General features: G+C 40.3%; 1 protein-coding gene across 1 annotated transcript in view; it reads left to right on the top strand.

The window, feature by feature from the left end:
• Positions 1 to 740: 740 nt before the first annotated feature.
• The window catches only part of Ccdc81 (coiled-coil domain containing 81), a 40,549-nt gene continuing 28,394 nt past the window's right edge, over positions 741 to 12,895 (top strand). The window contains exons 1-4 of the mRNA XM_021167437.2: positions 741 to 1,160; positions 6,272 to 6,333; positions 7,715 to 7,871; positions 11,452 to 11,708. Of these exons, the coding sequence (XP_021023096.1) occupies positions 1,082 to 1,160; positions 6,272 to 6,333; positions 7,715 to 7,871; positions 11,452 to 11,708 (555 nt within the window). The 5' untranslated portion in view covers positions 741 to 1,081. The remainder of the gene's footprint in view (positions 1,161 to 6,271; positions 6,334 to 7,714; positions 7,872 to 11,451; positions 11,709 to 12,895) is intronic.

Genomic DNA, 12,895 nt, shown 5'->3' on the forward strand with positions numbered 1-12,895 from the left:
CTCACAACCATCTACAATGAGATTGGGTGCCCTCTTATGGTGCATCTGAAGATAGCTACAGTGTACTTACATATAATAAATAAATAATTTTTTTTTTTAAAGAAAGTTCAAACACTTTCAAGCTAATATATAGTTTAGGGTAGCATAATGCCCGCAGGGGAAGGCAGGGCACTTCTGTGATGCTGACAGCCGTGTTTCCGGATGGGCTTGACATGTGCACACCTAGCAGGCAGGAGAACGCCAAAGTCATCTGCAGGAATAGGTCTGCCCCATTCCTTTCTCTATAGGAAAGGGGAAAAGAGCAGAAATAAAAACATGAACTGCCTTCATTCTCCAGCCCTCCAGTTCCAAAGAGGGGAGCCTGGAAACAAAACAAAACAAAACAAAACCTTGACAGAGTTCAGCGCAAACTCAAATCCTCAATCAGATCCACCCCCCCCCACCCCCCCTCTCACCGTTTGCGCTGAATGATTACAGTATGGACCGTCTTCAAGGCCAGGTCTTCTCACTGCCCTGAGTAAGAAGGAAGGAACAAAGGTTTTGGGTTTCTTGTTTTGTTTTGTTTTGTTTTTGTTTTTATTTTGTTTTGTTTTTTCCTTTCTTTCTCTTAAAAACGACATTCTAAAGTGGCTGGCTGAGCTTTCTACAGATCGGATTCTCTTAGGGGGCCGGGCCTTGAGGCCCTAGCAACCGAGCGAGGCTTTGTCGCGTCATAGCAACACTTTCAGCCGTCCCTTTCCCAAGGCCTTCTTAGTTCAGCAACCCTCCACCCTCCATCTGCAGGAGGCCCTCGCTGTTTGGGTGGACGTGGATGTGCACTTCTGGCTTAGCGAGCGGCAGTGCTCTGGCTTCGTGTTGGGGGAACAGGTTATCCGCGAGCCAGATCACCGGGGAGGGACGGCGACAAAGAATGTTTATTTAAGGAAAAATAATATCAAAACATTTCAAGACTTTTAAAAGCACACCCTAAATTCTGGGCAAAGAGGGCTGGAGGGTGGGGAAGTCACCTTAGTGCAAACTCCATATAATAAATAAGAGACTATCTATTGAGGACCCACCACGGAGTCAATCGGGACCGAAGATGCTGGACAGGGTTGGGCCAAGTTTTCAGGACCTGTGCAGGCAAGTGCTGCCCACACTGCCGACGCTGAGCCAAGAGGGTAAGTGACTTGATGCAGGTGTGTGTGTGTGTGTGTGTGTGTGTGTGTGTGTGTGTAGTGGTGGTGGCGGCAGCGGCGGCGGTGGTGGTGTTAGACCTTACTGTGCTAAAAGCGTGATTCAGAGCTTACCTTCCTATGGCCAGACTTGAGCCACCAGGTATTGCTTTGTGTGTGTGTGTGTGTTTGTGTGTGTGTGTTTCTGTTTCTGGGTTTTTATTAAAAAAAAAAAAAAAAGCCATGCACTGCCTGATTAGTACTAAGTACTGAAAACAACCTTCCAACCACATTACCTAGGGAAGATTAAAACCCTTGTGGCTACCTAGAGAAAAGCTTTCCCACTGTAGTCTCAAATGACTTTTTTTCAGAGTTCAGGAAAGGGCAGAGCTATTTTTGTCCTTGACATCTTGCAGGTGTGTTAAAGAAAAGTGATGTTTGTAAACAGGTAATATTCACAGAGAACTCACTGGTGGCAGTAGCAAGATGCAGTCCAGTTTTTAGCATAGTTTCTTCGGAGAGTCACCATGCCCAGGCCAAGCCCTCTCTCCTCTCCACCTCGAGGGGAGGGAGTACTGTCTGCCTCTGCTTCCAAAGTGTTGGGATTAAAAGTCATGTACTCTCAGCTCCTGTCTGTTACATCTTTAGCATTTTGTTGTTTATTTTGTGTCTTGCTTCTCTTTGTAAGCTTCAAATGAGTTTGCTGATATGTTTAAAAAAAATGGGCCACTGGGAAGCTAACATTGACTGAGTCTATAGAAACCTAACATCTTGACAGTGTTAAACCTCTTATCCACAAAATGTTCTACTACACAGTTATTTGATTTGATGTCTTTCCTCAGTTTTGTGAATATTTTCTCATGGATTTTATACGTTTTTTTATACGTGTTTTAAAGATCAATATCGAAATATTTCATTTTTTTAGAATTATAAGTTGTGTTTAATTTTTAAATTCTCCTTATTCATTGCAACTATATTGAAAAATCGCTTTTATCTATTAACCTTGTTAATTATGACTTAATTGTGAAATCCATAGGCTTATATGTTTGAATGCTTACATCCAGCTTGGTGGCACTCTGTGGGAGACATTGTGTAACCTAGTTGGCAAAGATGGGTCACTGGGCATTCTTCTGAGGGCTATAGTATGGCCCTGCTCCCAGACTGGGTGGGCTCTCTGCTTCCCGGTTCCTGTGAGAGAGTCCTGTCACCACAGACTGAGACATTTTACCATTTATTTATTTATTTATTTATTTATTATTTATTTATTTATTTATTTATTTATTTATTTATTTATTTATTTATTTATTTCGATACAGGGTTTCTCTGTATAGCCCTGGCTGTCCTGGAACTCACTTTGTAGACCAGGCTGGCCTCGAACTCAGAAATCCGCCTGCCTCTGCCTCCCGAGTGCTGGGATTAAAGGCGAGCGCCACCACGCCCGGCGAGACATTTTAATCTTTGTGCCTTCTCCATAATGAGGACCTACATACACCCCGAGTCAAAATGCCCTCCCTCTCCTATGTTCATCTGTTGAGATATAATATACCCAGAAGTGGAGTCAGTTGGTGCAATAAACCTGACCACGGGGTGCACAGACTTTCTGGAACTGGCTTGTAGGAGGTGTGGAGAAAGGTGCTGAGTTGGTTGCTAGAGAGCTTAGTGGGTCGCCCTGGTGAGAGAAAACCAGTGTGGGTAGGAATATGAAGAATAGAGACTGCTTGTGAGATTCAAGAAGAGAACCAAGACTGTATCCAAGAACTGATGAGAGGCCGTTCATGCTGGGTTCTAGGGAGGCAAACAGCGGTTATGTTCTGCCAAATCTGCTGGAGATTTGTGTGAGGATGAATTTTAAAAGAACAGAGTGATTTACCTAGCGGAGAGAATTTCAAGATAGGGTAACATTTAGGCTATGCCATGGTCATTAACTTTTAGCTTGATTTATAGTGAGAAATTAAAGTAAAAATAGACCAGAAAAGAAGCCAGGAATGCTGAGGTTCATAGCAGAAGAGTTAGAAAGAGTTCAAGTCCGCTGTCATTGTTAAAGAGATGACCACCATTAAGGAAGATGCTACAGTCTTTGGAAAGTGACTTGAGGGTGACTCATCTAAGGCTCTAGGGTGTGGAAACACAAGCCCACTTGGAAAAGGTTCTTCCAAAAAGATCATTAAAGTTGCGACCTGGGGATTTCAGAACACCAGTCCTTCCTCTCTCCTCTCCCTCTTTAGTTCCGTATTTGGCCACACAATCTCTTCCATACAAACTTTCCCATCATATGCACCATCACACAAAGGCCTAGTCACTGGGATGCCTGATCTTGAGCTTGGAACACCTCCAAATCTGAGTTCTAGATACTTCTTTTCTTTATAAGTTAGCCATCTCAGATACTTCTTTGTACTGAATGTAAAGTCATCCAATATACTAATTTTCTGAGTCCGTGTGCATGTTTGTGTGTGTGTCTGTGTGAGAGGAATGCTGGGTTTTGTCAAATAATCAGACTTTTCCTTTTTTAGCCTAATGTCAAAGGTTACATTGAAATTGATTTTTAGAAAGTATTGAAATTATTTTCATTTTGAGGTTTAGTGGTAATCTTTCTAAAGCTTGATCATTAGAACAAATTATTTAGGAATCCTAATTGGTAACATTTACGAATCTATTCACTGAATTGTAGAGGCCTAGAGCCTCTTTCTCCAGTGAGAAATAGCAAACTTCCGTATAAACAATTAACTCTTTTATGTAACTCTGCCTGTCTAACTTTATTGAATAAAACATTACCATAGACTTTGATACATTATCTCAATCAACAAAGACCATGCTCAAATTCCCAACTAAATCAAAGACGTTTTTATCGGGGTTTGGTTCCAACGTCTACAGTTTCTCCTGGACCTGGTTAAGTCATTCTCTCTTTGGTACAGATAATTTTCCTGAAATATGAGCTGCGTCTTTTTTTTTTTTAGATTTATTTTTTATTATACATAAGTACACTGTAGCTGTCTTCAGACACTCCAGAAGAGAGAGTCAGATCTCATTATGGATGGTTGTGAGCCACCATGTGGTTGCTGGGATTTGAACTTAGGACCTTCGGAAGAGCAGTCAGTGCTCTTAACCACTGAGCCGTCTCTCCAGCCCATGAGCTGCATTTTATGTGGTCATAAACTTTTTATCAGTTTTGCCATCACAATCCTGAAATTTCTCCATGTGAATCAGAAGAGTGAGATGTTTGTTAGTGAGTTAATGACATTTATGTTGACAATGAGAATTTTTAACTCAGTACATAGTTGGGATTGATTGCCAGACCTCCTTCTCCCCCGCCCCCTTTTCCTTGAGACAGGGTTCACTATGTAGCCATGGCTGTCCTGGAACACTCTATATAGATCATGCTCACAGCTATCCGCCTGCCACTGTCTCTTGAGTGCTGGGATGAAAGGTATGCAGCACCACTCCTGACCTTTAGTTGACTTTGTTACTTCTTAGCAACAAGGGGTTGAAACCTTTGGGCTATTGGGTAAGGAGCAAGGAGGGTGATTGCCATGGGATGGGCACAGTGGAGGAAAGGCAAGATTTATAAAGACCACACACTACCGGTTCACAGTGTGTCTTGTGTTCACACTTGTTTCATCCTTGGTCATGAGTTTCCATCTTTAAACTGGTTCCAAGATGCTCATGAGAAAAACTGCTGCTTCCTGTTCAGCAAACTTCCTGTTTCCTGCCACATTATTAGTAAAAAGTATTTTATGACCCTGATATGTCAGAATTAAAGGCTCTAATTTTCCTGCTTTAGTTAGTAGTTTAAACCATTAAGAGAAAAATAGTAACAGTTTGCATTGTTGGAGAATTGCCTTTTGTGGCTAGCTTCAAACATGTCCCCAAGTGGCAATCTGGGAGAAAAATTGTCTTTTGTGGCTAGCTTCAAACATGTCCCCAAGTGGCAGACTGTTAGAAATTATCAAAAGACTTTCTTAGTCTTTTATTTTAATTAAAATTTAGCCTTCTTGATTTGTGAAAAGTTTGTAATTGAAAATTATCACCAATAATATATGTTTAGACTTAAGATGGTAAGACATAATTTTCTATATTAAGTGCTACTCATATCCAGGCTACATATTCATTATACATGTTAATGCTATAGTATTGGTAATTGTTTTTGTTTTTTGTTTGTTTTTGCTAGTTTTGGAGGTTAGGGGAAGAAGAACTAAATTGAGTACAAGAAGATAAATACAGAAAGCCTTCAAATCAAAATAGAATTATAATGTCTGTATATTTATTAAAAAATGGTCTAGGGCCCTTTCCCATAGTTAGTTCTATAAGTTATTGTAGATATTTATTAGTGTATTTGTTATTTCCAGAACAAACCATACTAAAAGTAGTGAATTGGGATGCACAGGGAGCCCACAGAGCAACAGCAGTGGAGAGAGGGTATAGCTGGAGTTAAAAGTGACACATAAACATGAGAATTTAGAAAAAGCAGAGTAGGGACAGTTAATGTACAGAGTAGGCAGCCTTTCATGTCTCAATGGCCCTTGGCTTTGTTCCTGTGTTAGAGGACAGTGCAAGAGTTCATGTTAATTCAGGTGGTCCAGAGCAAACACTTTAGAACTGTTGTGAATGGAGTCAAAAAAACAACTAGATTTTAGTTGATAAATACTCCATATATTAGAATATAATGAAGCATGACTGATTTCCTTTTATTCTGGAGAGATTTTCTTTACATTATTATTATTATCATTATTATTTTCACTATTATTACTGTTGTTTAGTGCTAAGATTGAGCACAGGGACTCATGCCTGTTCTACTACTGAGTCATACAACCCCCCTCCTTTTGTTGTAGTACTGAGGTTTGAAGCTAGGGCCTTATACACACTGGGTGAACACTGCTCACTGAGCAACACTCCTGGCTCTATTATTATTGTAATTAAAACCATGTCTTTGGAACTTATAGGCATGACCTTTAGTTAACAGGAGAGTTAACTTGGGGGAATGATTTTATATTCTGTTCTGTATGAATTAGACGTTACTACCATTCAATTACTCATTTCATACTTATACTTTTGCTTACTAGGCTTAGATCCTATTGCATGGTTGCTCACATAAATTGTTTTCATTTTTGTTTGAATTTCAGAAGTCTCTACTATCTGGGCAAATGTTTCAGATTTTGTGGAACGGCAGCTAACTATGCACAAGGTAGGCTTTATGTGCCAATTTCAACACAGAAGCCCAAGAGCTATTTCTTATGCAGGCTTAAATACTTTTGCTGGGAGTAGTGTAGGTTGCCACTCCTTTATTTTAATTTTAATTTTTGATACATGTAGAATTTGTAACAAGCTGGATATTATCCTTAGACAACACATCTGTAAATTTTTCCCCTTTAGTGATAGAGAGCACAGGCCGCTCTGTCTCGGTTTATGTAAAGAAACTAGATGAGATCTATTTGTGGCTGATAGTTTCTGGCATGGTTGTGGAAGGGTATAAAACTTCTTGTTCTGCCATTTTTTTTTCTTGGAATAACTTGTAATTGGAAGGTATAAATACAGAAAGTAAATTCAGCTAGTGCAAAATGAGAAAGTGCCTGTGATTAGACTGTTTCTTTAGGTTAAGTCTTAGGTTTAAATGCTATAGAACTAGGTAGAGATTTTTTGGGAGGAGTTTGGAGGCAGTTAGGAGGTTGTAGAACTTTTATACCCTGCTCACATGTCCTAACTATGACAGTCCATGGCTGAATGAAAATTTCAAACTTATTTTGTCTCATTTGGAAATTTGAATTATCACCTTTTAACATTGGCAGAGTATTTGTAAAGCTTTTTTTCTCTCTCTCCATTTTCTTGAAAAATCAACAGGCTTTTTGATACTGGCCTTCCATTTTTGCATGCAACCATGGCTGTAACCCATGATGTGTTCTCCCTTTTGCATGAAAGATGCATGCATGTCCTGGCCATTATACACTCTAGCTGGCTCCCTTCACTCCATGATTTTTTTTTTCTGTTCTTGCATATTTGAATTTGTAGCCATGGGTGTATAATATCTTTAGGGTATCACATGTCATATCAGAGACCTCGAGGTTAAGCGGTATTTGCATTTACTCAGCAGCCAAGACTACATTGTAGGTGATGCCTTGGATGCTGGTTTGCCTGATTCCATTTCATCTTCCCCACTTATCCAACTTTATTGGTTAGCACATGGGATATTGGTCTTCATTATGACATTGTCATATATACGTGGCTACACTTGCTCATTCATCCCTCCACTGCCTCTCCCATTAGTGAGTTGTCTGACTTGAAACAGCAGACAAAAACATCTGAGAGAATAAGAAAACCAAGACTTCAGTAATTTGGAAATGATTGAATTTATGTCATATACATATTTGATATAGATTTTTTAAAAGCTATGGTACCCATAAACTTTTCATAGAAATAGGATATCTATCAACAAGGCCTACAGAGATTACTAGATTTTTAAGCCCAAGGCTTAAATCTTCAGTTTCTTTTTGGCAATTGGATGATTATCAAACTCTGTCTTTTAATGGAGTTGTGTGCGATGTTCTTTTTGTCTCCCTTTTTCCTTTCAGGGTGTTCAGATTTCAGGACTTGGGACTTTCACTTTCTCGAGGCAGCAGCTTGAGGTGGGAAACAAGAAGTTTGTTCTAGTGCAGAGGCCGGTGTTTATCATGGCAGAGAAGTTAGTGCAGACCCACGGACTCAAACAAAACAAAGTATTTTCTCCTGGTAAATCATTTTAACAGTTGAGATTTCCCCAGAAACTTATTGGCTTGCTGAGACAAATGGAAAGGGTAAAACTTGGTAGGTGCTGTATTAGTTTCCGGTTTGAGAGACTTGTGCGTCACTGTGTGTGTGTGTGTGTGTATGTATGTATGTATGTATGTATGTATGTGTGTGTATGTGTATTGTGCCACAGGATGCATGTAGGGGTCAGACAATAACCTATGGGAATCATAGCTTTCTTGCCATGTAGGTCCTAGGGTTTGAATTCAGGTCCTCAGGGCTTGGTGGCACATGTCCTTATCCTATGAGTCATCCTACCAGCTGGGGGGAGTCCATTTTTAGATACTAATAACTTAAGAGGCATGGGAAAAGCATGGGAAAATAAAGTTCATTTAAAAGCTATGCAACAGAGTTCTACCAGCTTATACTCACGTTTCAGATTCTAAGAAATTAAAAGTGGGTAAAAAGAAGAGAAATCTAATTTAGGTTCTTTGGGTAATGAGAGGAAAAAACCTTGTTTAGCTAGCTGTGAGGGAAAAAATGTCTCTATCATGTATATGGTTAAATTGTTAAAAGTTAGAATTTAATAAAGCTGCACGTAATCCATATTAACTGATAGGTTTTTTTTTTTATACCCTAAAACAGTCCTTCCATATTTCCTTTCTTCCTTTCCTTCAATTTCCTTTTTCTTCCACACATGTTTATTGAGGGCTCTAGTGCTACAGTGGTAAATAAACCAAACTGAACCTTGCTGTATTTATAAACTTACATCCCATCTCAATGTATAGCTCTCACCAATCCTGCTGCACTGGTTGTCCACTGTGGAGGGCTCAGCTCCCAAGGTCTGTGTTCCTCCCAGTTTTCCTCAGTTTTCCGTTGCATCACATTCAGGTATGGCTGAAGAGAAATGGTCTATCCTAGGCAGCAGCAAGAGAAAAACTATACCTTTCCTCTAAGTTAACGTTCCAGAAAATTCATTTCCAGTGTGACTCTCTCTGAAAAGGATAAAGTAAGTCAGGTGTTCAGGTACAGTGGTTCATCCTCTAATCCCAGCTCTTGTAAGCCTGAGGCAGGAGGATTGCCACAAATCCGAGGCCACTTCGAGCTATACAGCGAGTTTCAGGCTGGCTGGACAAATAGAGTAAAGCTCTGCCTCAAACACCAAAGCTACCAAACAAGCAAACAAAAGATATGCTGGAAAAACAAGTGCCAACAAACTGTACTGAAAATTTACTCTGCATATATTCGGTATGGTGGGTTTGAAGAAAAGTCAGTCAGCCATTCAACCTAAAATTTTATGTCTTATAAAAAACAATATGAAAGGAAATAGAGATAAAGTGGATTTTTTGTTTTTTCGAGACAGGGTTTCTCTGTGTAGCCCTGGCTGTCCTGGAACTCACTTTGTAGACCAGGTTGGCCTCGAACTCAGAAATCCGCCTGCCTCTGCCTCCCAAGTGCTGGGATTAAAGGCATACGCCACCACACCCGGCTATAAAGTGGATTTTTTTTTAAAGAATACATTTGCTTTAGAATTGAGTTTATTTTCACTTTGGATCTTGTATCATAATCTTAAAAGGTAGTTTAGATCTACAACTCATTTTTTATAGGGTATAGAATTATCAGAATTAAGTAGTTCAAAAGAACAACCTGTCTACATCTTAGATTTGGAGTTCAAATGACTCACTACTAACTAACTAGATTATCAAACACTGTAGAGCAGTTTTCAGTAGTCAGTAAGATGTGGCTCTTACTCTGAAACTCTTAGGATGAAGGGGTGCAAAACAGCAGCCTTGGTCCAGGAACTAGATCAGATATTATGCATAGGAAAACATGCCTGTCTCCATCTAGGGAGGCTTTGTCAAATAGAGAAACTGTGGGACGAGATATCTCAGGAATTGAAAGGACACACCAAGACTTCGAAACAGAGTGAACCCCATTGGGAACAGTCTGGGCATGGCTGTTTACTATAGCAAACTGGGGGTGGGGCATAATTATGACAAAAATAATAGGTAAAGCTCACTCGTGTGATAAGGGTGTTAGGATTCATCCCATGGGAATTGCTGACAGGCTTGGGCAGTACATTTTGGTACCAATCCAGTTTTAGCTTTGGTAGAGCCTTTTGTGTTACTGCAAGTTGATGAAATAAGACAAAAGCCCATGTGGAGGCAGAGTCAGCGTGGAAGGTATAGGAGAGAGTTCAGGTGGGAGCTGATGGGACTAGGTGAGAATGGGGAAAGCTATGTAGTCACTCAGACTTCTTGCTCAGAAAACAGTGAGTGATCATCTTGATGGTAATATAACAAGCTCATTTTGAAACTTGTTGGCATTCTGCCATTCTCGTAGGGATGTTTAGGCAGAGGTGATCCCAGGCCTTAGAAGAGCCCCAGAGAACACAGCTCTTGGAGTGAGTTTACCTAGCAGAGGAAATAAAGAAGCAGACAAGGATGGAATCCTGTGGAAAAAATCAGCCCTCCCAAATCAATAAATATCCGAACATCAAAACTTTAGCCCAAGCCCCTCAGTCTAAGGAGCAAAGGAAGAGGGAAACCAACAAGTAGACCAAGGAGGAAGTTGGAGAACCATGGCACAGGTATAAGAGAGAAGCGGTCATCATCAGCAGGTCCCTGATAGGTCGGAAAAGGAGAGATTGGCAAGTGTCCCACTGGCTCATCCACCATGAGAGAAAGGGTCTTCCCTGACATAAGTGGGCTGGAAGACTCTATGCAGAGATGCAATGGGCTACGGGAAAGCAGGCAGGCAGACCTTCTGTTTTTAAGAGATGTACATTAAAGAGAGCAGAGAGAGATGTTAGAGAACCATTGCTCACTGTGAAGGAGACTGGGCTGATGTAGTGAAGGCCACATTTGATAGGATTTCTGCTAATTCTTAGCATTCAGCAGTAAGCGAGCATTTGAAAGAGTAATTCGTGTTAGGAGACTTCTTGGAGCACGCTCCTTGCACCTCTGCCAGTGGCCCTTATCTTTCATGGTCTTCTCCAGCCTCTTTGCTATTGACTTTTCTCTGACCTTGTACAGCTCCTACACCAGTTCTAGTCAAACAGGTCCTTACTTCCTTTCATGGACGATGCAATCTTGTCACTTATGAGCTCCTCGGAAAGGAGAGCTTTCTGTATTTCGGCTCCTTTGATACCTTTGTGTAAGACTTAGTTTCATGAAAGATAACTTCCAGTGAGGATGGTTATCTTTTCAAATATTTACAATTTCAAAAATTCACACTGCTGCAGAGTGTTCTGAAAGACTAGAGAGCTGAAAACCTCAGAAAACTGAGACTAGAATAAAGGCAGTTCAGCACTGCTCTGTTCCCTAGAGAAAACAAAATCCTTGTTAGATGATTTAGATAATTATTTTTATTATGGGCAAAATATATTATACTTTTAGGTGAAATTGCGCATGTATCAATGACCATTATATTCATTTTCTGCAACAATATTACAAGTATAAGGGGAAAATATGGGTAATTCTGTTTTTTAATATTGATCAGGTAATTATTTAAGTGTCTTTATCGTAATCTTTACTATGTATCTTAGTAAAATCACCTTTCTCCCACTCTTTCTCTTCTCTAGGCGATATTCCAGTTGTTCCACTTAATTTTGTCATGATATCCCTGGAGGGTCCGTTTAACAGGGATACAATAGAAGGGTGTGTTAAGGAGACACTACTTTTTTTATCGAGATCCATTTCCGTCAAACAGAACGTGGAGTTCACATTCAAAGGAATTGGGGTCCTTTCGATCAGAGACAGCAAAGTGAAGATGAGATTTTATAAGGACTTCCTCTGTTCGATGGATGGAAGCGGCATCTTGACTAAAGCCCTTGCAAATGTAAATTGTTTTCTTCTTCTAACTCTCCTGGTTTCATGTCTATTGCTGTGGCAAGGCAGCCTGACAAAAAGGGTTTAGATTAGCTCACAGTTCCAGGTTACAATTCAGCATAGCAGGCATGTAAGGTAGCAGGCAGGAACCTAAAACAGTTAATAGGACCACACTCACAGTCTGCACTCTTGGGGAGTCTGGGAACCAAAACTCGGGAGTGGTGCTCCCCACTTTCATATCAACAGAGCCAATTGAGATTGTATAATATATTGTATAATTGAGTGGTTCTGACTGAACATGCTGCCATTAAGAAAGTCTATTTGGTAGTAATATTAAAAAACAAAAAGGAAAAAAGACTGTTTGGAACAGGTACGGCATCTCACGCCTTCAAACCTACCACTTGTGAGGCAGGCAGATCTCTGAGTTTGAGGCCAGCCTGGTCTACATAGTGAGTTCCAGGACAGCCAGAGCACCCTGTCTCAAACCACCCTCTCAGCCTCCCAGAATACCATTAAAAAAAAAAAAATGGAAAAGCTTGTGTTGACGTATTTTAAGTGACAGTTTTTCTGAGTGTGTGAAAATGCATGCTATAAATGGTCAGTTCCTTGGCACCCAAATTTTGAATCAGTGCTAACCAAAGAATGGTAAAAGAAATAGACACTCACAGATCCGGACATTTTATACTATCTTATTTCTGACAAAGCTCTCCTGCATGCATCATTAATTTAATCTGAACATACTACAAAAGCAGCGTCGTAGATTGTCACCCTGATTTTCCATGCAGAATGCGGAGGTGCAGAGAGGTCCACTGTGAAGCCCAAGCGAGTCCGATAAAGCTAGCACAGGAATTCAAGCCTAGGGTTCCTCAGCACTCAGGTTTTGCAGCTTGTACTATTAGAAAGTTTACCACAAAATCTAATTTAAACCATGCAAACATACTTGAAGGTTTTTTCACTTTTATTATTATTATTATTATTAATTTTTTTACTGTGTTTTGTCCACGTTTCTCTGTGCATGTGTGTTTAATGTCCATAGAGTCCAGAAGAGGGCTCCAGATCCCCTGAGGATGGAATTGAGAGCGTTGTGAGCGCCCAGTAGTGGGGAATCCAACCAAGGTCCTCTGGAAGAATAGCTGGTGCTCTTACCTGCTGAGCCATCTCCTTAGATGCACAATTTTTAGCTTTTAGTTTACAGTG

Source organism: Mus caroli, unplaced genomic scaffold (assembly GCF_978045245.1).
Source record: "Mus caroli unplaced genomic scaffold, Mus_caroli_1 scaffold_8, whole genome shotgun sequence".
In the NCBI taxonomy this organism is placed as follows: Eukaryota; Metazoa; Chordata; class Mammalia; order Rodentia; family Muridae; genus Mus; species Mus caroli.